General features: G+C 48.5%; 1 protein-coding gene across 3 annotated transcripts in view; it reads left to right on the top strand.

The window, feature by feature from the left end:
- The window catches only part of PLEKHG5 (pleckstrin homology and RhoGEF domain containing G5), a 33,800-nt gene extending 10,787 nt beyond the window's left edge, over positions 1–23,013 (top strand). For 2 of the 3 annotated variants that reach the window (XM_058161295.1, XM_058161298.1), the window contains 20 exons: positions 1,754–1,883; positions 2,499–2,601; positions 2,796–2,850; positions 3,348–3,439; positions 4,080–4,216; positions 4,708–4,871; positions 10,619–10,804; positions 11,790–11,966; positions 12,677–12,772; positions 12,981–13,031; positions 13,136–13,285; positions 13,712–13,822; positions 14,001–14,150; positions 15,782–15,919; positions 16,693–16,812; positions 17,723–17,855; positions 18,167–18,282; positions 18,913–19,106; positions 19,219–20,067; positions 21,382–23,013. In XM_058161295.1, coding sequence (XP_058017278.1) covers positions 1,754–1,883; positions 2,499–2,601; positions 2,796–2,850; positions 3,348–3,439; positions 4,080–4,216; positions 4,708–4,871; positions 10,619–10,804; positions 11,790–11,966; positions 12,677–12,772; positions 12,981–13,031; positions 13,136–13,285; positions 13,712–13,822; positions 14,001–14,150; positions 15,782–15,919; positions 16,693–16,812; positions 17,723–17,855; positions 18,167–18,282; positions 18,913–19,106; positions 19,219–20,067; positions 21,382–21,391 — 3,162 coding nt within the window. In that variant the 3' untranslated portion in view covers positions 21,392–23,013. Of the gene's footprint in view, positions 1–1,392; positions 1,563–1,753; positions 1,884–2,498; positions 2,602–2,795; positions 2,851–3,347; positions 3,440–4,079; positions 4,217–4,707; positions 4,872–10,618; positions 10,805–11,789; positions 11,967–12,676; positions 12,773–12,980; positions 13,032–13,135; positions 13,286–13,711; positions 13,823–14,000; positions 14,151–15,781; positions 15,920–16,692; positions 16,813–17,722; positions 17,856–18,166; positions 18,283–18,912; positions 19,107–19,218; positions 20,068–21,381 lie in introns of all 3 variants that reach the window. The other variant, XM_058161297.1, reaches the window with a different exon arrangement.
- Positions 23,014–23,651: the final 638 nt, after the last annotated feature.

Below are 23,651 nucleotides of genomic sequence, written 5' to 3'. Positions count from 1 at the left end.
TCTTATCTTATGTTATGTTATGTTACGTTACGTTACGTTACGTTACGTTACGTTACGTTACGTTACGTTACGTTACGTTACGTTACGTTACGTTCTCCATTCCGTTCCATTCCGCTATGCTATGCTATGCTATGTTTTATTTTGTATTAAAATGTAGCCAAAAATATATCTTGAGCATGGCATATTTTATATTACTTTATTTACTGGCAGTCCTCGACTTACGACCACAACTGAGCCCAAGATTTCTGTTGCTATGTGAAACATTTCTTGAGTGGGTTTCGCCCCCATTTCACGGCCTTTCTTGACGCAGTTGTTAAGGGAATTCACTGCAGTTGTTAAATTTGTCAAAACTGTTGTTTAAATGGATCTTGAAAACTAACGGACGACCATTTTTCACACTGAACAGTTGGCTGTAGAAGCTTCACAGTGGTGTGATCGAAATTCGGACGCTGGGCAACTGATTCGTATTTATGACGGTCGCAGTGTTCCCGGGGTCCCATTTTGCAACCTCCTGACAGGCAAAGTCAAGCCAGATTCGCTTAAAGACCACGTTACTAACTTTAACTGCGGTCGTAAAATGGGGCAAAGCTCACTTAACAATCGTCTCGTTTAACATCCAAAATATTGGGCTCCATAATTGCTGTCATTAAGTCGAGGATGACCTCCAACGAAAGGCCTCGGGGGTGCAGTTACAAAGGTCGTAGGTGTCGAGGGTCGGATCAGAGAGAGCTGGGTGAAGCGAAGGGATTGGGGTGGGTGGGAATCAAACTCACAAACCCCACAAATTGGGACACAGCCGCTTCAAATCCTGGAGGAGGCTCTGCGCTGAGCACGGGGATGAACTAGATGGCCTCTGAGGTTCCTCCCAGCTTATGGGGGTGCTTTCTAAGTAGTGGAAAAGACGAGGGGTTGGAGCTGAGTTCTCAAGAGCGGCGCAGTCGATGGATGGAGCTCTGCCAGAAGATGCCTCTTCCTTGACTTGTATGCAAGGGAGGGCTTCCTTTATTTGAACACGGGGGGAAGCCTCTTCCTTCACAGGTGCCCTTCCTTTGCTTGCGAGAGAGAATGCCTCTTGCTTCGCTAGCCGGCAGTTTTATTTTGCCTCCTTCGCCCATCGGCAAGATCGTTTCTCCTTCGGATGTCTGCAAGGGAATGTCTCTCCTTTCCCTTTTCTGCGAGAAAAATTTCCTTTTTTATGTCTGCGAGAGAATGCCTCTTCCTTTTCATGCCTACAAAACACGAAATAATTTCTCCTGCTTCTAATGTCTGCGAGAGAATGCCTCCGTTCGCTTCTGTGCAAGATCAATTCTTCTTTCTTCTGATAGATGCGAGAGAATGCCTCTTCCTTCATTTGAATACCCTTCAGAAGCCTTGCTCTGTTTATCCCTATAGACCAGTGGCGGTTCAGACCGGTTCGCTTGAACCGGTAGTGGCGAACTGCGGGTGCAATCCCGTCCTCTATCACTGTAATTTTGACGCTGCACAGATGTGCGGATGGCACGTGTGAACGAATTGCCGTGTTTTGTGACGCCGTACCCATCCGTGGATGACCGGTTGCTACAGTATGTGAAGCCCCCCCCCCCCCTTGGGCTATCAACCAAACAGATCCATTGACCGAATTTCTATAACTAACTTTTCCTTAACTTGGAAAGGGGTCTAAAAATAAGCCGGTCGTCCTCCCACTCCGGGAGGATTATAATTCGTAAACCGCCATCTTCCCTTCTCTCCTCTCCTCTCTGCCCCCCCTCCCCAGGTGTGTCACCACGCCAGATGTGAGCAGCTCAGCCACCACAGCCCCCTGCACTTGTGCGAGGAGTGCGACGGGCAGATCCACGGGGCGATGCACTTTGACCGACATATCCGCTTCGACCTTCCGCCTCCAGGTGACCACCGGAGGCCTTGCTGGGCCAGAGCTGGGCCTGGTTCTCACCCACAGCACTCTTTATTTATTGATTTGTCAAATAATTGATTTTAAGTGACAGCAGAGAGCAGCGGGGTGCCACCAATCCGGCCATCATTAATTTACGAGACAGGCAGCAAATAAATTCAACGCATAAATGAACCTTGCCTGCTTTCAGATGGATGGACCTCAACTTCCAGAATTCCCCAGCTAGCCATTCCCGTTTTCTATCTCCTACTCCCTAGAGCAGAGAGATTGCAGAGGAAGGGATTACAAGAGAATAAGGAAAGGGAATGCATTATCAACAGGGATAATTCTGGGAGTTGAAGCCCACCCATCTTAAGGTAGTCAAGGTTGAGAAGCGCTGATGTAGAGATGCCAATCTGTACGATTCAGGATTTGCACCCGATGCAGAATTCTGCCCATGCCTCGGAAGAAGCGAGCCGCTGTTCGTGGCATCTGAAGCCTTTTAGGAATAAAATAAGAGAGTCAAAAGAAATGTGGCCAGATAGGGAATCTCTCGGAGAGAAGAGTAACGTGTGAAAGGGACTCCGAGTCCCAAAGCAGGGATTAACCGGCCCATCACTCTTATCTTCAGGGTCTATCCTGGCGCGTAACGTCTCCACCCGGTCCTGCCCTCCACGCACTAGCCCGGCCTATGATGTGGAAGAGGATGACGAACCGCTGATTGACGGGAGAGGGTGAGTGTAGGGAAGAGCCATTCGGCAAACATCCCCGCACTTCAGAAAGCTAGTTCCTCAGGGTCGACCGATCTCATTTCCTGGAGAGCTAGCTTTCAGAAGGAATGGAAAGATCGTGTTTTAGGAAGAACAGTCAGTTGGGCAGAGACGCTGTGTTGTAACCCCAATTCCGTTTTCTTCCTTGTTTCTTGCAGAGAAAAACGAAATTTAGCTCGGAAGGCCAAGAAAGGAACCAGGAGACATACGGACGTAAGGCTGTCGGTCGCACCTTGCTTCTATCCAGAGTCTGTATAGAATAGTCCTCAACCCTTTAGCAAACTTTTGAATGGGATCCAAAGGCCAAGCTGCAGCTCTCACAGGATTGTCAAGTCGATAGGGTCCCTCAGAGGTCATCCAGTCCAACCCCCCCTGCTCAAACCTATTCCTCCTGTGATGTCTGTCACCTCTCAGACAGAAGGGCAGGGGAATCTTTCGGCTTCCGAGCCGCCGATAAAAAAGCAGATCGCTTTAAGTTTAATTCCGCGCTTTGTTTGTCAAAGTGGGACACTTTAACATAGGTGGACTTCAATTCCCAGAATTCCCCAGCCAGACAGCTGGGGAATTCTGGGAGTTGAAGTCCACCCGTCTTAAAGGGGCCACGTTTGCAAAACACTGTGCTAAATGAATCTCTGTAAGACATCTTTAAAAAAAATACATTAAAAACCCAACTTATCAACTTAAAAAAAAAAGTTGTATTTCTTCTGCAGGATCCCAGCAGGGAATATTTCACTCTGAAATTTGATTTGAACGTGGACGTCGAAACCGAGATCGCCCCAGCCATGAAGAAGAAGTCTTTAGGGTGAGAACGGTTTCCGTGTTGTAATTGTCTGCTGCCCCATCAAATATTTCCAAATGATTCCATAGGTAGTCCTTGACGTACGACGGTTCGTTTAGTGACCGAACTTACAGCGGCACTGAACAAAAAGGAAGTTGGCACCATTTTTCACACTTTTTGGCCGTTGTGACATCCCCATGGTCACGGGATCAAAATTCAGGCAGTTGGCAACCGACTCGCATTTACGACGGTCGCAGCGAGCCCCTTTGGTGACCTCCCGACAGGCAAAATCAGATGCGATTTGCTCAAGAAATTTGACTTCGTTTAGCAGAACGAAAATTCTGGCCCCAGTGGCGGTCGTTAAGTCGAGGACTGCCTGTACCTTTCCTAAATAAAATAAAATATTTATTAAACGCCTTTGCTGCCCATCTCATATTGAAATGACTCTAATCCGTTAATTGATCATGGATTAAAAATATGCATCGATGACTTCATAAATGAGCAATACATAAAAATTAATACATTTAAAATAAGAATAAATGAAAAGGGCATGTTTTCACACGGGAGTTTTGAGTCTGATATTCTTTGGGGGCAGATATCTGTCCGTCAAACGCTGCCCCCTGTTGAATTTCTGCCTGTTTTTTTTCCTCTTGGGACAATCCAGGGAGGTGTTGCTCCCGGTCTTCGAAAGGAAAGGCATCGATCTGTCAAAAGTAAACATTTATTTGGACCAGTCCAATACCCCACTGTCGCTCAACTTTGAAGCCTATCGCTTTGGAGGACATTACCTGCGGGTGAAAGGTAACACCGGGATTCGATCCGCGAGCTTAACCTTACGACAGGTTGTCCTTTGGACTTACGATGGGTCACTTAGGGTGGACTTCAACCCCCAGAATTCCCCAGCCAGAGACTTTGCTCTACAAAAACTGACTAGATCATGTTACTGTTTGCCCCCGCCCCCCCAAAAAAACCCAGAAAATATCCAGAGACGGTGGGAGAGAAACGATGGATTGACAGCCCATTTCTGACCAGAGGGTTGTTATCAAGGACTGTCAATCATCATTTCTCTCCCGCTGTCTCATTGTTTACCAGTTTTCGCCCAAGCAGAAATGTGATCTAGTCAGTTTCAACGGCACCACAATATTGAATAATTCCACCTGGGACAGATCCGTAGGGCACCCGCTTGGAGAACCGAGTAGGATAATATACCCATATTTGCAGCTACCCTCAAGTAGGCCGTTAGGAAGCGGCTTTCCTAACATAAACCAAGTTTTCTTTTTCCTCTGTTTCAGCCAAACCAGGAAACGACCTCAAGGTGGAAGATGGGGGGAAAGACAGCAAATCCCTGAGTTTGCCCATCCTGCGCCCAGCGGGCATCAGCCCCTCCTTCCTCGCCACCCCATCTTTGGATCGACTGGAGCAAATATCGCTTCGCCGGGAGAGTACGGACGCCGGGGTGAGTTGCGGGACAGGTGTGGGGTGGCCTCCCCGTCTCCAGAAGCAGGCGGATCAGGGACTGACTTGTCAGGGAGAAGGAGCTGCGTTCAGGACTGGGGAATGGACTACCTTGTCTGGATGTTGTTCCCTTCTCGGGCCGGGGTGGAGAATGCCTCCGATGGGGAGATCTATCAAACATTTCAGGAGTTAGAAGTCCAGTTCAAGTTGCCACGGTTAAGAAATTGCTCGACCAGCGAGGAAAAAAACAAGCTGGAAATTTCCACCAGTGCGGTGAAACTGACTAGATCGTGTTTCAGTTGGTCCCAAACTGGGCAATCTCAAGGTGGTGGGAGAGAAACCATGAGTTGCGGTAATCTGTTTAGCGTCATTGGGAAGGGAGCAGTGAGGGTGAGCCGTAGAGGTAGTCCTCGATTTGCGACTGTCCCTTCAGCAAACGTGCGAGAAATGGACGCACTGGTTTTTATTTATTTATTTTATTTATTGCATTTGTATACTTTGGTTGAACTTTGCTTCTGCCTGAAAGGAAAACCTTTGTACTGAACAAGCCAGGATGGAACCACTCCTCTCCGACGAGAAAGGAAGGTCGCTTTTTATGCCTGTTATTTATCACCGCCAGCCAGCAGGTGGCAGCACACAACCAACTTTGACTGATCCTGGAAAACTGGCGGGAAGTTGTTTAATGCCGGGATGGAAGACCAACAGGAGATCCCCTGAATTGAAAACCTGAGCCAGGAGGTTAAAAGAAAGTCATGACAACTCACTTCCTTAGGATTACTAAAATGGATGGGTGGGTCCCAGAGTTCAACACGAGAGAGGTGTTATTATTTTATTTTGAATTTAAATTTGATTTGATTTTTATTGTATATTTCATTTTGATTTTTTAATTTGTTTGATTTTATTTTGAGTTTAAATTTTATTTTATTTTCAACGTATATTTGATTTGATTTGTAATTTCACCCCTGCTTAAACGGCTTCCGATTATTTGCGATTCAAGCCAAAAGGACAAAAATCACAATCTAGTGCAAGAGAAAAAAATAAATTCAGAAGTTACTTCTTGTTGCCTCTTAGGTGAGTTGTTTGGTTCCTAATATTTGGGCAGCAAATAAATTCTTTTGAGTGATTGATGGGCAGAGCCCGACCTTTGGAGTCGATTACAAACTCTCCACCCTACCTGGTTCCCCCAAGAACCAGGAAGTGCCAACACCTTGCCAGCCTAGTGCCCGTTTGAAAATCTGTACTCAGCCGGCATCGACCGAGCCTTTGCGAGGTGAGCTTCTCGTAGCTTTGCAGCCGAGTCACTCTACTCTATCGGATGCCTTTTTGGGTGAAACGAGGCTGCTAAGACCCATCATCCTCCCCACTTAAGATCTTTTGAATTCTCCCCCTCGGCTGAGTTCGGATTCAGAGCTGCGACGTCTCGGGTTCCAAAGGTGCAAACTCTCCAAAAGACCATTTGCTCTCCGCTGTTTGGACGCGGGAAAAACAAATCCCTTCTTCGAAAATCATGCGGGATTAGAGGACCCAGCCATGTTCGGTCCCAAGTGGAGAAGGTGGGATCTTCCGACCCACAGCGAGTGGCCGCTGCTGCATTATGCCCGTTTCCAACATCTACTGGACGAGCCCTTCGGCCGAAAGCTGACCGTCGCACCGGGGTTTGTCGCCGCTCGAATACAGCAGTATAATTCTCAATCCGAGATATCTGGAGTTCCTTCCCGGCTAGCAAAACCAAGCAGGGATTTTTGCCACGGTGCAGAAGAAGCTGGTCAAAGAGAGCCCGAGGGACAAGATTGTCTGGCCCGGGACGATCCGCAGGGTCAGCCAGCATCTTGGACACCCAAACAGTATGTAAGTCTGTACTTTTTGCACCGGTTAGGCCTAAAAGAGATCGGAAACGTGAGTTTGCTTAGTGCAGCAGAACCCTTTCTGCCCCCAGAGTGTTGTGAAGTTGCTACAAAGTTAACCGACATTAAACCAGCTTTGCATGACACAGGGAATGTGGCTTGTGGGTTTTTCAAAGAGCTGATCACAGGCGTTGTGTGAATCCAACTTACGTGTGCTGACCCGGGTCCTTTTTTTTAAAAAAAATCAAAATCAGGAATGAGTCAAATTTGGCTTGCTTTGCCTTCCAAAGCACCTTTTGAACCCGGTGCAAATTGCAATCTCCTACTTTTTGTTGGCAGGAGGAAGCGTCGAGAATTAAGGCCTCGTTTTAAAGAAAATAAAGAGTGTCTTTTATTGATCACGGCCAAGTTTTCAATTTGCAGGACCGGCTGAAGTTTGGGAAATTGAATTGTGGTTGTCTGGTGGGTTGCGGATGTGAAACAGCTGATGGGTCCCGTCTCCTTCGGCACGGTGGCCTGGTGTTAGTGGTGTAATGTCAGCCTGGTCTACCTCACAGGGCTGTTGTGGGGAGGTGAATTAGACCTGTGCTGCACTGAGACCTCCAAGATTACAGATAAAAAGGAAAAATGTGTATATTGCTAATAAGGACCTCCTGAAGTGATCGATAATTCATCACTGGGATGGTTTCAGTATTTATTTATTTATTCCTCATTTTCCTTCCTTCCTTCCTTTCTTCCTCCCTCCCTCCCACCTTTCTTTCTTTCTTATTTTCTTTCTTTCCTTTCTTTCCTTCTTCCTTTTTCTTCTTCCTTCCTTTGCTCTCTTCTCCTCTTCTCTTTCATTTCCTTCCCCCCTCCTTCCCTCCGTCCTTCCCACCTTCCTTCCTTTCCTCCTCTCTTCTCTCCTCTCCTCTTTCATTTTCTTCCTCCCTCCTTCCATCCTTCCTTTCTTTCTTTCTTCTCTTCCTTTCCTCCTCTTCTCTCTCTCCTCTTTCATTTTCTTCCTCCCTCCTTCCATCCTTCCCCTTTCTTTCTTTCTTTCTTTCTTTCTTTCTTTCTTTCTTTCTTTCTTTCTTTCTTTCTTTCTTTCTTTCTTTCTTTCTCTTCCTTTCCTCCTCTCTTCTCCTCTCCTCTTCTCTCTTTCATTTCCTTCCTTCCTTCCTTCCTTGTCATTCATTCATTCATCCACCCATTTTTCAACCAAGTTTGGGGGCCTGCCTGCCTGAGCTAGATTTTAAATTTTGGGTTTTAAATTGGGTTTTATTTCTATTTTTAATTGGACGGGCTTTAGAATAAGTTTTTTAAATGTTTTATATTGTATTTATATTCTATTTATCTGTTTTTAGTGCCTGTAAACCGCCCTGAGTCCCTTGGGAGATAGGGCGGTATATAAATACGATTAAATAAATAAATAAATAAATAATAAAGTTTAAAAGTCACATCAAATGGTTTTAAAATTATAAAACTCAAGCTGATTAAAACATTTAAAAAATTTTTTTTTATTTTGTGGTCCCCTCCAAACCCGGATTTTTGTACGTTTCCTTGAGTGATTGCTCTCTTTTGAGCCAAAGCAACCGCCCTCCGTTCTGAGTTTTTCCCCCTTCTCTTTCTTTCTCTCTCTCTCTGAGCCCATAGGTTATTTTTATTTTCTTCATTTGTGTCAGAGGGCACAGTTTGTTCCGTTTGCTTTATGGTTCTTCAGATAAACGTGGATGGTTTTACAACTTTCAACCTGTCGGTTTTATCACTTTATGGTTCTTCGAGTCTTTGGAGTTCAGAATACAGGAGAACAGAGTTGGAAGAGGCCTTTGAGGTCTTCTAATCCAACCCCACACTTACGACCGTTGCAGCATCCCCATGGTCACGTGATCAAAATTCGGACGAGCAAAGTCAACAGGAAAGCCGGATTCACTTAACAACCGTGTACCTAACTTATAGTGATTTGCTTAGCAACCGTGGCAAGAAAGTTCCCAAAACTCACGTACACAATGGTCTCGCTTAGCAGCAGAAACTTCAGTCTCACTTGTGGTCGTAAGGCAAGGACTCCCCGTAAACGTTTTTTGCCTTGGAAATAAAGGGAATTTTTTTTCTGGAGAGGACTTCATCTCTATAACTTTATAATTTTATATTTCCCCTTTTTCGCTCTGCTCCTGCGTTCGGTGCCGCCATTGTATTGATCCAGGCTTAAAATAAACTTAGCTGTGTAAATTTGTCGAAGGAGCAAAACCGAAGGGGCACACCCTGTTTTTTTGATGTGGGAAGCAAACAAATATCAACCCAAAAAAATTCAGAGGCCGGAACACGGGCAGCAGGAAACTTCCCTGCAAGATGGCTGGGAACCCTGCATGTAGAAAGCTAGCTCTGCAAGGAGAATCTTGCATTGTATCCTCTTTCTCCTCTTGGTCTTCTGCTTGGAAGGATGGTTGAAATTAAAGTTGATCCTATATAAGAGAGAGGAATTCTGGGAGTTGAAGTCCACACGCGCTGGCTGGGGAATGATGGGAATTGAGGTTCTTGCATTCTGGCTGGGGAATTCTGGGAACGGAAGTCTTTATAATCTAGTTGGGGAATTCTGGGGGTTGAAGTCCTCACGTCTCAAAATTTTGAGATTGAAAAACAGTATCGTTTATTTAACTTGTTAAATATCTAAGTAGGTTATATATTTGTAAATGTATTTATATGAAATGGATATATAAATAGATATAAATGTTATGATGTTATAGCTAGGTAGGTAGGTAGATAGATGCTAGATAGATAGATAGATAGATAGATAGATAGATAGATAGATAGATAGATAGATAGATAAGATGATAGAGATATATAGATAGAGATGATAGATAGATGGATGGATAGATAGATGATAGAGATGGATAGAGATGATAAATAGATAGATAGATAGATAGATAGATAGATAGATAGATAGATAGATAGATAGATAAATGATAGATCGATAGATATGATAGATACTGATAGATAGATAGATAGATAGATAGATAGATAGATAGATAGATAGATAGATAGATAGATAGATAGATAGGTAGATATTTTTAGGAACAAATGGGTTTGTACTTGAATAAAATTTACATTAGATAAATATATATGAATTCTATTATGTGTAATATATCTTTTTTGAAACAAATGTTTATGTACTTGAGTAAAATTTAAATTAGATAAATATAGACAGAATTGTAACTGTTATAACAATATTATTTTTTTAGACACAAATTCCTGTGTACTTGAATAATATTTACATTAGATAAGTTATAGGCAGAATTGTAACTGTTGTAAGGATATATTTTTTAAAGAAACAAATTTGTTTGTACTTGAATAATATTTACATTAGATAAGTATAGGCAGAATTGTAACACAACAATATTATATTCTTTTTCTGTTGTGTGTTTCCTTTTACACTTTTTTTTTATAAAGACACTTTCAGTATGTTTCCTTTTTAAAGAAGCTTTGCACAAATGTATTACAATTATTCCTTTTTTAAAATTCTTTTTATTTGTTCTTCCTTTACAATCAACCAACCGAGAGCGGAAAAAAATATATGTCACATTAATTAATAAAAAACTAAGATGCAGAAAAACTACACATGTTCCACTTTGGAGGGGTGTCTAGCTTTGAAGCTGTAACACACTAGCCATCATCGTGGGTTGAAAGGACGGCTTAGCAAAGGAGGGGGGGCCTTTCCCCCCCCAGCATCCAAACAACAAACCAACAATGATGGTTTGAGCTTCTCAGCTCTGGTTTGCAAGAGATGTAGCTACCCAGATTGGAAATTTGATTTTTTTTGTTTTTGTTTTTAATGGCCATTTTTGGAGTCTCTTCCCCTCCTGTGCCCCTCCCCAATCTGTCTGCTCTGATCCCCCCACTCAATTCTTTCTCCCCTTCCCCTTTGCAGGGCCCTGGGCGTCAGAGGAAGAACATGAATGAATTTCTTGGTGATGCCAGGATCCAAAATCCGGACCTTTTGCCTCCCGCAGCCCCCTCGCCGGTCCCCAACGGGCCGGACACGCGGAAGAACCGAGGGCCCAGCCGCTTCAGCGGTTTCTTCGGGTCGGGAAACAGTTCCAGCTCGTTCGCCAGGGTGCGCCCCCCCCCCCCCCCCGCTTTATTGCCAGCCTGCACCCCAAGTTTATTCCGCTGGCCCCCCCCCCCAAAAAAAGAGGATTTTGATCTCTTTCTGGAAGGTGGTTGCCTGGGTCTTCCCCCCCCCGCCCTTCCCTGAGATAGAGCCTCCCTGTGCAGGAGCAGTCTATCAGGGCGGTTGGAGGCAGGAGGAATTGGGTCCTTTGGGCTTTTTGGAGGGAAGGGAGGGAGAGGAGAGAAGGGAATTAGGCAAAGAGGAGCGGGGGAATATAAGGGAAAAGGAATTAAATTTCTAGGTGAAGGGAATTTCCTTCCTCCCTCCCTTCTTTCCTTCCTTCCCTATCCTTTTCCTTCCTCCCTCCCTTCTTTTCCTCCTCCCTTTCTTCCTTTCCTCCCTCCCCTTTTCCTTCCTTCCTCCTATGCTCCCTTTCTTCCTTCCCTACCCTTTTCCTTCCTCCCTCCCCCCCCTCTTTTCCTCCTTCCTTCCTTTCTTCCCTCCCTCCCCTTTTCCTTCCTTCTTCCTATGCTCCCATCCTCCCTTTCTTCCTTCCCTACCCTTTTCCTTCCTTCTTCCCTCCCTTCTTTTCCTCTTTCCTTCCTTTCTTCCCTCCCTCCCTTCCTTCCTTCTTCCTATGCTCCCATCCTCCCTTTCTTCCTTCCTACCCTTTTCCTTCCTCCTTCCTTCTTTTCCTCTTTCCTTCCTTTCTTCCCTCCCTCCCCTTTTCCTTCCTTCTTCCTATGCTCCCATCCTCCCTTTCTTCCTTCCCTACCCTTTTCCTTCCTTCTTCCCTCCCTTCTTTTCCTCTTTCCTCCCTTTCTTCCTTCCCTACCCTTTTCCTTCCTGCCTCCCTCCTTTCTTTTCCTCCTTCCTTCTTTCCTCCCTTCCTCCCTCCCTTTCTTTTTCCCGCCCTGCATCCCTCCATCCCTGCATCCCTTCCCCAGTGTGGCCTTCTCGCTCTCAGCCCCTCCCTCCCCCCCTGCAGGAGCTGGACAAGATGGAGCAGCTGGAGAGCAAGCTGCAGTCCTACAGCCTCTTCGGCCTCCCCCGGCTGCCCGACCAGCTGCGCTTCGACCAGGACTCCTGGGAGGACGGAGAGGAGGAGGACGAGGCCGGCCTGCGGATGGAGGAGAGCTGGCAGCAGATTATCCAGGACACCGAGGTGGGCTTTTCTTTTTTCTTTTCTTTTCTTCCTTCCTTCCTTTCTTCCTCTCTCTCTTTCCTTCCTGTCTCTCTCTCTGATCCCTCCCTCTTCCTTCCTTCCTTCCTTTCTTTCTTCTTCTTCCCTCCTTTCTTTTCCTCCTTCCTGTCTCTCTCTCTCTGATCCCTCCCTTCCCCCCTTCCTTCCTTCCTTCCTTCCTTCCTTCCTTCCTTCCTTTCTTTCTTCCTTCCTTCCTTCCTTCCTTTCTTTCTTTCTTCCTCTTTCTCTCCTTCCTTCCTGTCTCTCTCTCTCTGATCCCTCCCTTCCCTCCTTCCTTCCTTCCTTCCTTCCTTTCTTTCTTTCTTTCTTCCTTCCTTCCTTCCTTTCTTTCTTTCTTTCTTCCTCTTTCTCTCCTTCCTTCCTGTCTCTCTCTCTCTGATCCCTCCTTCCTTCCTTCCTTCCTTTCTTTCTTCTCTTTCTCTCCTTCCTTCCTGTCTCTCTCTCTCTGATCCCTCCTTCCCTCCTTCCTTCCTTCCCCCTTCCTTCCTTCCTTCCTTTCTTCCTTCTTCTTTCTCTCCTTCCTTCCTGTCTCTCTCTCTGATCCTTCCCTCCCTCTTCCTTCCTTCCCTTCTTCCTTCCTTCCTTCCTTCCTTCCTTCCTTCCTTTCCTTTCCTTTCCTTTCCTTTTTTTTCCTACGACTAAAATTAAATCTAATCGTGTTTTGTTTCCAGGCCTTGACGCGACGTCAGTGTCACCAGCAGGAAGCGATCTGGGAGTTGCTGCACACCGAAGCGTCTTACATCAAGAAACTGAAAGTCATCACGGATGTAAGTCCAGAGTTATTCCTCTATAACCTTTCCGGTGCCTGGTGCAAATCTTACCACAGCTTTTCTCCATTCCAGCCATTTAAAGCTGTGTGGCTGGCTGGGGAATTCTGGGAATTGAAGTCCACAGACCTTAACCGTTGCTAAGTTGGAGAAACACTTCTAACGGATGAATACGTTTATTTTTTTCTTTCTTTCTTTCTCTCCGCAGCTCTTCTTGTGCTGTCTTTTAAATTTGCAGGATTCGGGTCTCTTGTGCGAGGTAAGGCCCCCACCCCCCCACCCCCCATTAAAAACTCAGCTGGGAAACAGGCGGCTCAAAGTCACATTTCCAATTTAAATTAAATTTTAATTGAATGATTTCAGGTGGAAGCCGAGCGTCTTTTCAGCAACATTCAAGAAATTATCCGGGTTCATCGCACCCTCTGGAGGACTGTCATGGCCCCCATTTTGGAGAAGGCCCGGAGGAGCCAAAACTTGCTGGACCCCACCGATTTATCCGAGGGCTTTAAGACGGTGAGGGGGGGATGGAGGAAAGAGGGCTGCTTGAGTGGGTGGATGGGCGGGTGGGTGGATGGTGGGGTATAGGGTCTTGCAGGCCCTTACAGTATGCTCAGAGGACCTCCGCATTTGGAGTTGAGCTTGGAAGTGGATGTTGAGCCTATGGAAGAGAAGAGTCAGTACAAACAGAGAGCAAACCCTTTCTCCCTTCTGAGCACTGATGATGCTACCTAGTTGGGTCACGAGACGACGGCAAGAAAACCTCCAAGCTCGGAGACCACCAAGGACCCCAGATCAAAGTATTTATATAGCAGCAGAGAAGAGACGAGAGACAGCCCAGTCAGGTGCCCACTGGGCGCTCGGCCAATGCTAGATAATCCCAGCTTCTGACCGCCTCCCTAAACCATGGTTAACTCTGGGTCTCTCTCCCCTCCCCTGCAGTTCGGCTCCCATTTCCAGCCTTACATCCGCTACTGTATGGAAGAGGAAGCTTGCATGGAATACATGAGGAATTTGCTGCGACAAAACGAACTTTTCCGCCTCTATGTGACGGTAAGGAGTGGCGAGGCTGGATGTCCCCCACGCCCCCCGGGGCCAGTACAGAAAGTCCTTGACTTAGGACCCCAATGCAGCAGAGGATCTGCCCCCGTTTCAGGACTCCGAACTGGCGGGGTCTTCTCTTCGGTGGCCCCGTTGGTGACTATTCTCTTATAATCCCTTTCTCTCGCAGTGGGCCGAGAAACACAAACAATGCAACCGTCTGAAGCTGAGCGACATGTTGGTGAAGCCACACCAGCGCCTGACCAAGTACCCTCTGCTCCTGAAGTCTGTGTTGAAGAAGACCGAGGACCCCGAGGCGCGAGAAGCCATCATCGGCATGGTAAGCGGATTAAACCGAGTTCCCAGATGATGGCTAGAGAGTTGAGGGGATGGATGGGCAGGTCCAAAACTCACCCGGTCGGGCAAGGCAAGCAAGCCCAAGGATCAGAGTGGATCAGGTACAAGGTCTCCTGTGCGAGCAGGGGGTTGGGTTAGATGACCTCTAGGGTCCCTTCCAACTCTGTGATTCTTCAATCCCGGATCAATTAATCAGAGGAACAGCTTGCCTCCAAAAGTTTGTGAGTGCTCCATTCCTGGAGGTTTTCAAAAACAAACTGGACGGCCGTTTGTCTGAAACGGCAATCGGGTCAGCTGCTTGAGCAGGGGGCAGGACTGGATGACCTCTGAGGCCCCTTCCGACTCTTTATTCTGTCATCCCAGATCAATTAATCAAAGGAACGGCTTGCCTTGTGGATGCTTCATCACTGGAAGTTTTCAAGAAGAGACCAGACAGCCATTTGGCCTGGATTGTGTAGGGTGTCCTGCCTGAACGGGGGGGGGGGGGGGTTGGGGGGTTTGGGCTGGATGACCTCGCGAGTCCCTTCCAACTCTGTGATTCTGTAACCCGCATTTCCCACAGCCGAGAAGTGTGTCTTGCGAAAGCCAAACTAGGCTGGGCAGTTTAATAGAAAAAGTCTGAATTTTTTTGCAACCCGCCCACCCGCTGACAGGGCCACCTCCTCTTACCCGGAAATAAGATAAATAAATAAGATAAGGGAGAAGATAATCTGTGCTCAAAACTCTTTTTAATCTCTTTTCTTTTTGGTGAGGGACAGATAAGGAAAAGACGAAAAAGCCTTAATGTCCTTCGATAAGCTGACTATCTCGGTTAAAATGGAAGGTCCACCAATGGGAATTCAGAAAGGGGGGGGGGACCTGGATTTTCTCACCGCTCCGAGTTAACCTAGGGAACTTCCTGCCACTGGCCACCAATTCTGAGAGTGGGTCGATTTTATTATTATTATTATTTTTTTTTTAAACTTCTTCTATCCTCTTTGCCTTCAACGGGCAAAAAACACCTTCTGTTTTTGGCAGTTTTGTACTCCGAACTTTTCCGAGATGGAAAAATTGAAGAGGCCAAATGCAATTAAGCAACAGCAATGGATATTTCGGAGGGAGTTGAAACTGGGTGACTTTGGCCCAATCATCAGGATTGGGAATTCTAGTCTCGTTTAGGCATGAAGGCCAATTGGGTGACTTTGGGCCAATGTCTCTGAGCCCAGCCCACCTCACAGGGTTGTTGTTGTTGTTGTGGGGAAAATAGACCAAAGAGGGAGCATTGTATACTTTCACCACCTTGAGTTATTTGTAAAACCTTTTTTTTAAAAAAAAAAAAAAAGCGGGATACAAATTAAAATAAAATAATGAAATGAAATGAAAAAGAAACTAGAGCAAGAACATCAGGGAAACGTCGTTTGAAAAGTGGGCTCGGTTTCCCGCCCTTCCAGCTACCTGCCGATCAATCCCGAAGGCTCAGTAGAGCTTCCATGTTCCGTCACAGTCTACCTTAAAGGCTCTGTGCTGCGTGCTGTGTTTTGCACCTGGGTTTATCTCGTAATACTTGGTTACGCTGCCTAAACTCTGACAGAAACTCAGCGAGAAGTGATATCTGTGTGCTTCTTTCCTCCGCAGATCAACGCGGTGGAGCAGTTCATCAACCACGTCAACTCCCGGATGCGTCACCACCAGGAGCAGCAGCGCCTGGCCACCACCGTCAACCGCATCGACGCCTACGAGGTGGTGGAGGGCAGCACCGACGAAGTGGACAAGGTGAGGCGGGGATCGGGGGCGGGGCATCCGTGTAAGAGCCCCAAAGCTCTTACACAGGTAGTCCTCGATTTATGATGGACTGCCTAGGAGTGACTAGAACTCACCGTCTCCTGGTGATTGGCCCAAAGTCACCCAACTAGCGTTCATGGTTAAAGAGGAATTATAACTCCCACTCGCCTGGTGATTGGCCCAAAGTCACCTACTTGGTTTTCACGCCCAAGGCTAGACTAGAATTCCCAGTCTCCTAGTGAGTGGCCCAAAGTCACCTAGCTGGCTTTTATTCTTAAATCGGGACTAGAACTCCCAGTCTCCTGGCAGACTGGCCCCAAGTCACCCAGCTGGCTTTCGTGCCTAATTCGAGACTATAACTCCCAGTCTCCTAGTTGACTGGGAGTTCTAGTCACCCAGTCAAATTTCGTGCCTAAAGAGGGACTAGAACTCACCGTCTCCTGGTGTGATTGGTCCCAAGTCACCCAGCTTTCATGATTAAAGAGGAACTAGAACTCTCAATCGCCTGGTGATTGGCCCAAAGTCACCCAATTGGCTTTCTTGCCCAAGGCGAGATTAGAACTAGTTATAAATCAAGGACTACGTGTATATGGAACCATCTCAGTGGGAGGAGAAGCCAAGATCCGGCTTGAAACTAACCATGGTTAAGCTCAACCCAACTCAGTTTGTGTTTGTTTTTGCTTCTTGTTTCCAAACGGTGCTTTTGGGGTTCAAGGCCAAAAATGACCCCCCATCTTTGCTTCCTCTCCTCCCCCCCCCACCAGATCTTGAAGGAGTTTCAGCGCCTGGATCTGACGGGCCCGATCCCTGGGACGTCCCGAGAGGAGACGCGACAGCTGCTGCTGGAGGGACCCCTCAAGATGAGGGAAGGCCGAGACAGCAAGGTGGGTCCTCGAAAAGGGTTGGGGGGCTGGCAAAGAGCCTGGGTGAGGGGGTGGGGGGCGCTGGCTCAGCTTTGGGGCCGACGGGAGAAAGGAGGGGTTGTGGGAAGGGATAAGTGTGCTAGCTTTCTGCTTGCGGGGATGATCGGAACATGTCAAGTCTCCAAATGTCCCAAACTTCTCTCCCTTCCAGAGAAAGTCACAAATGCATAATTTAGCTCTGGTTGGCATTTTCTTGTCAGTCCCTCCTTTCTTCCTCTCTCTTTCTTTCTTTCTTTCTTTCTTTCTTTCTTTCTTTCTTTCTTTCTTTCTTTCTTTCTTTCTTTCTTTCTTTCTTTTCCTCCCTTCCTCCTTCCCTCCCTCTTTCTCCTTCTTCCTTCCCTCCCTCCGTCCTTCCTTTCTATATATTTTTCATTCCTTCCTATTTCTTTCTTCCTTCCTTCCTCTCTTTCTCCCTCTCCATTCTGATCCTTCCTTCCTTCCTTCGTTTCTTATTCTTTCCTCCCTCCCTCCTTCCTCCTTTCTTCCTTTCTTTCTTTTCTCCCTCCCTCTCTTTTCTGATTCTTTCTTTTCTTTCTTTTTCTTATTCCTCTCTCCCTCCTTTCCTCTTTCTTCCTTTCCTCCTTCCCTCCCTCTCCTTTCTGATCCTTCCTTCCTTCCTTCCCTCTTTCTTCCTCCTTTCCTCCCTCTGTCCCTCCTTGCTATATTTCTTTCATTCATTCCTATTTCCTTCCTCCCTTCCCTCCCCTTTCTTTTCCTTCCTCCTTCCCACCCTCCCTCCCATCCATCCTTCCATCCACAGGCATCCCCAAACCCACCGGTCTCCTGTCCCTCTTCTGGGGTCTCCAGGGCAGGAGATCCCCCTCCCCGCCTGCTTCTCACCCCCCTCTTGGCTCTCTCTCCCTCTGGCCAGATGGACGTCTACTGCTTCCTCTTCACCGACCTCTTCCTCATCACCAAGCCGGCCAAGAAGGCCGAACGCACCCGAGTCGTCCGTCAGCCCCTCCTCATCGACAAGCTGGTGTGTCGGGCGCTCAGGGATCCAGGTAAAACACACACACACACACACACGTGGCACACTAAGGCTCTCCCGGGCTCCCCATCGAAATCCCCAACTTTAAAAAACTTTTCTTAATTCGTCGCATTAGAGATCCTGATCCCCGGTCGTCCTCGACTTACGATCACAATTGTGCCCCAGAATTTACGTTTGTTAAGCGAGGCAGCTATTAAGCGAGTTTTGCCCCATGTTGTGACCTTTCCTGCCACAGGTTGTAAGTTGGGGACTGCCTGTAGTTTGGGGGGTTTTTTTTAAAGCTTTTTGGGTTTCTTTTTTTTTTTTGTCCGTTCCCGCCCCAAGGATCCTTCCTGTTGATCTACCTGAATGAGTTTGGCAGCGCCGTGTGTGCCTATACTTTCCAGACCAGCGGGCAGTCGCTGTGCCGGAGCTGGGTGGAGGCTGTCTGTAACGCCCAGGTAGGCACTGCTGGGCTCTGGAGGCTCTTTCCCAGGGAGGTCAGAACAAAACAATAAAAAGTCTTAACATGGATGCACAGAACATCCTCTCTAGCTGAACTCTCATTAGCATAATACAATCCTCCCTCCCTCCTTTCCTTTTTTCTTCTTTCTTCCTTCCTTCCCTCCCTTCTTTCCTTTTTTCTTCCTCCCTCCCTCCCTCCCTCCTCTTTCTTTTTTTCTCCTTCCTTCCTTCTTTCCTCCCTCCTCTTTCCTTCCTTCCTTCCTTTTCTGATCTTTCCTCCGTCCTTCCTCCTCCTTCCTTCTTTCCTCCCTCCCTCCCTCCCTCCTTTCTTTCCTTCCTCCTTTCCTCCCTTCTTTCCTTCTTTCCTTCCTCCCTCCCTCGCTCACTCCCTCCCTCCCTCTGTATACATTAGGCTATATAAATCTTTTTTTTCTTGTTCTTGTTTTTTTTTTCTTCCAAAATTCCTTCCAAGAGCACCCACCCCACCCACCCCCGTTCAACGCTCTTATTTCCTGTCCTCTGTTCCCTTCTGGAGCCAATCCACCCGTTGGCTCCGGGACCAGACGATCTCCCTTATCCCGAGAAAGTCTTATCTTGGTGACCCTGCTCTGCTGTCCCTCCCACAGAATAAGCTGCAGCAGCTGCGTCTGCAGGAGCTCCAACGCAACCAGCGGCTTCCTCAGGTCGCGGAGGAAGCCAAGGTGGAAGAGGAAGAGGAGGAGGAAGTAGAAGGGGAGCAGGAAGGCACCAGGGACTCCTCGGAAGCCAGTTCTCCTCCCACCCTCCGGAAAAGCACCAGCAGCTTGGACTCCCAGCAGTGGTAAGTCCCTGGGGGGTGGGGGGTGGAGGTGGGTGTTTAAAAACGTCACTGGAGGGGATCCTCACCCAGCTTGCAAGATGACCCTCACCCAACTTCCTCCCTTGGTTTGCAGCCTCTCCGACGGCTCCACCGACACCATCTCGGTGATCGCGGCTGAGACCGGCGAGGAATTCCTTCCGCCTTCCTTCGACGGGAGCCAGTTCCTCCCCACAGCGGAGGAATTGAGCATCGGCCCCCTCCCCAATTCCGCCACGCCCTCCTTGGAGGTGGGAGACCCGCTCCCCGACACCCCCGGACCCTTGTCGAAACCGGAACCCAGCCCCTGCAGCTGCTCGTCTTTCGACAGCGCCTACGGGACCCTCTCGCTCGGCTCGCTACACGAACTGGTGGAGCCCCCGCTGCCGCAGGGGGGTACGGTGGCTTCCGAGGAGGAGGAGGAGGAGGAAGAAGAGGAGGAGGATGTCGCCAAGACTGGGTCCCCAAAACTGCGTCGGCAGACCCCCGTCCAGCTCCTCCCCGCCAAGACTAAGGTGCTGAAGTCCAAATCGGAAGCCAACCTCGCGCAGGTGCTATCGCCCTCGCTGTTCCTCATCCAGAGTCAAAGTTTGTCCGAACTTTCTCCTCCCGTCACGCTGTCCGGGTGTCCCTCCATGCAGGAGCCCCAAGTCCAGCCCCTCTGCAGGGTCTTTAGCAGCAGCAGCAATAACAGCAGCGTTTCCGAACTCTCTGAAGCGGAGGAGATGTCCTCGCCGGGGATCTGCGTCTCTCCAGGGTTGGTGGTCGCCGTCACGAGCGGACCGCCGTCGCCATGCTGGCCGGATGAGGAGCCTGCGAGCGAGGAGCTGTCGGAGGCGCAGCAGGCGTTTTCCGACCCGCCGGCGATTCAGCACCGGAAGTTGACTCTGGGCCAGCTGTACCGGCTCCACACCACATTGCTGCTCAACTCCACGCTTACGGCCTCGTAAGTATGGGTGGCGGGAGGGTGGTGGAGGGACTTTGAGCCGGGCTAGGGGACTCCTGGGCTGTTCTCGGATGTGCGGGGGGGGGGGAGAGAGGATGCTGAATTGTGGTGCTATCAGCCTTGGAGGATAGTCAGGCAGGAAACATACCCCTGTTGTGACCCAGGACCCAGTAGGTAGTAGGAAACTCAGTCCATGAAAAAAAACCTTTATTTGAACAGCTGAGAATGACTTCAATCCCAGCGTCGTTCAACTCAAATTAAAACGAATTCCTCCCAATTCAAATTCCTCAGTCCTATCGCAAACCTTGATCCAATTAGGCAAACTGCCAAAGGCCTTTCATGGGCAAAAGTTCAGAAGACACCGATACAAAAATAAATGCAAGAAGACGAAGCGATCAATGTTGTTTTCCGGCAAAGCCCAAACGCCATTGCTGGTCTGTTTTAAGCCTTATGGGAGGGGCCAATCATCTCCTGGCCTTACTCCCGAGTCGTCCTCTTTGCTTGAGCTGCTCTTGCCTTCTGGCAGCTCTTCTCATGCGTGCATTAGGAACAGGCTCCTCCTGTTCCTCTGCCTCACTACTATTGGTCTCTGGAGGCTCCGGAGTCCGCACATCACTCCCCAATAGCCCTGGCCCTATCTCTGCCTCCGACGCAGAGCCCTCATCCGGGCCTTCCCCAGCCTCCAGGACTGGCCCATGTTCTTCCTCAGCCTCATCGCTGTCCGACTCCATTGCCAGCTCCGCAGGCTGCTGGCAGACCACAACAACCCTGATGAATTAATTCTTCTTTATACATAGTTCATGACTTACAACAATTCGTTTAGCGACCGTTCAAAGTTGCAAGGCTATTCTGTATTCTGTTCTCTAACAAACGTTCTCTGCTAACAAACATTGGTTTAGTGACTGAAGCGACAACAACAAAAAAGTGACTTATGACCGGTTTTCACGCTTACGACCGTTGCCGCATCCCTGCGCTCCTGTGATCCACATTCAGACCCTTGTCGACCGACTCATATTTATGATGCTCGCAGCAAAAGGGGGGGGTCACGTGATCCCCTTTTGAGACCTTCTGACGACCTTCTAACGGCTGCAGGGATTCACTTAATGGTGGCAAGAAAGGCCCGTAAAATGGAGCAAAGCTCACTTAACAACTGTCTTGCTTAACATGACCTGCGGTGTCGTCAGCCTGAAATGGTCGTGAGTGTGAAAATTGGTCACAAGTCACTTTCTTCAGTACCACTGTAACTTCGTTCGCTAAATGAATGATGGCTAGTCAAGAACTACCTGTAATATCCCGTATTCTCGTCTCTTGCAGGGAGGTATGAGAAGCGTCGGGAGAAGAGAACCGAGTGCAAAGACAGAGGTCCGGTTCTGCGGTCCCACCCATCCTCCGTGGGCATCAAGACCACCCAGCCACCCCAAAGGGGTGGGCACAAGGACAGAGCACAGCATCCCAAACGGGTACCATTTCTCTGTTCGTGCGTGCTCGCTTCCAATCGATGTGTTTGCGGCCACTGTGCGGCCTTGGCCCGAGGACATGACACACAAAGGAAAAGTGGGGGGCCCGGAGGGTGGGCCCCCCCCCCTGCCCCAGCAACAGCTTCCCAGAAATTTCAAATTTGAAGCCCAAGTTTTACCTTTTGCACTGTTCATTCCTCCTCGTTCAATTTTCCTCTCTGGACACAAAGGATGAAGATGGATCATTCCAGTGGCTCCCCGTGCGATGTTTTCTCCGTTGTTTTTTTCGCTCGGCTTTTCCTCCCTCTAACTAAGGCTCCCTCGTTACCCCAAATCTCCCCATATCAGGAATTGAGCCTTGTTACTCCCTCTTGGACGTAGGCCCCATCAGCCGTTGTCCCCCCCCCCTCCCCAAATCGACCACTTTCCAGTTGACCTAAATTTTGCTCATCCGAGCTCGGTCCGTGCCATGCACAGTGGAGCACCAAGAAGGATCGGAGGGTGGGTGGGGACTTTCCAGCCTTGATTATTCTGCCTGGGCAGTGGGTATGACACACCCCCCACCCTTGCTCCCGTTGCGGTATGGGGTCTTCCCATCCAGCAGGAGAAAAAATAAAGACTCCTCCTTCCCCCCCACCCCGCCCCGCCTTGGGAGTGTTTTTTTCCCTGCCAAGGAGGTGCACACAACAGCAAGAAAAGCGTTGTACAGAACAAACGTAGAGATCATCTAGTCCAACCCCAGCATCCTGAGACCGGGAAGGAACCGGGGTCAAGCCGAGGTTGGGCTGTTTTTCGGAAATCAAGCAAGGAAGAAAGAAAGGAGAAAGAACCGGAAGGTCGGAGAAGGGAAACGAGCGAAGAAGGATAACGAAAGGGATCCGAGGATCGGGAAAGTGGACGGTAACGGAAAGGGTGAAGTTTCTGCCAGGTTTTTGCGGAAGAAGGAAAAATGGAAGAGCAGCCTGTTGAGTCGAATTGCGAGATCGAGGTCATCTTTCGGGACGTCGGCGCCCCTCTGCCTCCCCCCCCCTTCTGTCGGGGACGCTGGTGGCCCTTCCAATGACAATTGTCCTTGTTTGATTCCAAGGCCGACTTCTTCCATGGACGAAAAACTAAATTGGGGCCCCGCTCGGACGGTGGAAGCAAAACCCACCCCCCAAATATATCAGCCACTGGACGTAACTCCGAAACGATGCATTTTTTTCCCTTGCAACCTCCCCCCTCCCTTTTAAAACCGGGGTGTGTTGCGTTTTGCGTTGGCTTATAACCTTGCTTATTTATTACGCTTGTATTCTCGCGGGCCCCGTCCCCTATCGGCCCCCGTTTTTCAATGGGGCAGGAGAAGGGATGGTGGTGTAACTAGTTCAGTTTCTTTCCTACCGTGGCTTTTGTGGCTGCCCTCCCCAGAGACGCTGTGGGGAGGGGGTGGTCTTGATTTTGGCACCCCCCTCTTTTTCTTTTTGCAAATGTGGTTGCTTGGCGTAATTGGTTCCCCCCCCCCCATTAAAGGCCGATTAAATCTTACGAATTTTTTTTCCTGTCCTGGGGCGGAATTGTGGAGGAGGGATGTGTGGGGGGTGTTGTTGCTAGTTTTGGGTGCGACAGCAAACCATCATTGCTTGCTGGACTAGGGTGGGAAATGCAGCCCATGGCGGCTTGCTCCACAAACCAAGATATGGATACGAAACACAAATCGGCGTGAGTTTTTGCAGATGGGGCCTCGCCTGTTTCCTTTGGTGGACTTTCATTGCTATGGGACTGGCTTTCCTCGACCGCCGACCATTCATTTAGTGACCGAGGTTACAACGGCACTGAAAAAAAGCCGACTTAGGGCCACTGTTCACACTTAATGACCGTCGCAGCTTCGCTGGGATCATGTGAGCCAAATTCAGACTCTTGGCAACCCGCTCATATTTACGACGGTCGCAGTGTTCCGAGGTCATGTGATTCCCCTTTGGCGACCTTCTAACGAGCAAAGCCAATGGGGAAGGCGGGCTTCATTTAATGACTGTCTGATTCACTTAACAACTGAGTCGATTCACTTAATGACGGTGGCAAAAAAAAAGGATAATTGGATGCGTCTTGTTTAACAAACACTTGCTTAGGATGGGAATTGTGCTCCCAGTT

This window comes from Ahaetulla prasina, chromosome 18 (assembly GCF_028640845.1).
Source record: "Ahaetulla prasina isolate Xishuangbanna chromosome 18, ASM2864084v1, whole genome shotgun sequence".
Lineage (NCBI taxonomy): Eukaryota > Metazoa > Chordata > Lepidosauria > Squamata > Colubridae > Ahaetulla > Ahaetulla prasina.
The sequence above is the reverse complement of the archived record's forward strand: the minus strand, read 5'-3'. Positions and strand labels throughout refer to the sequence as shown.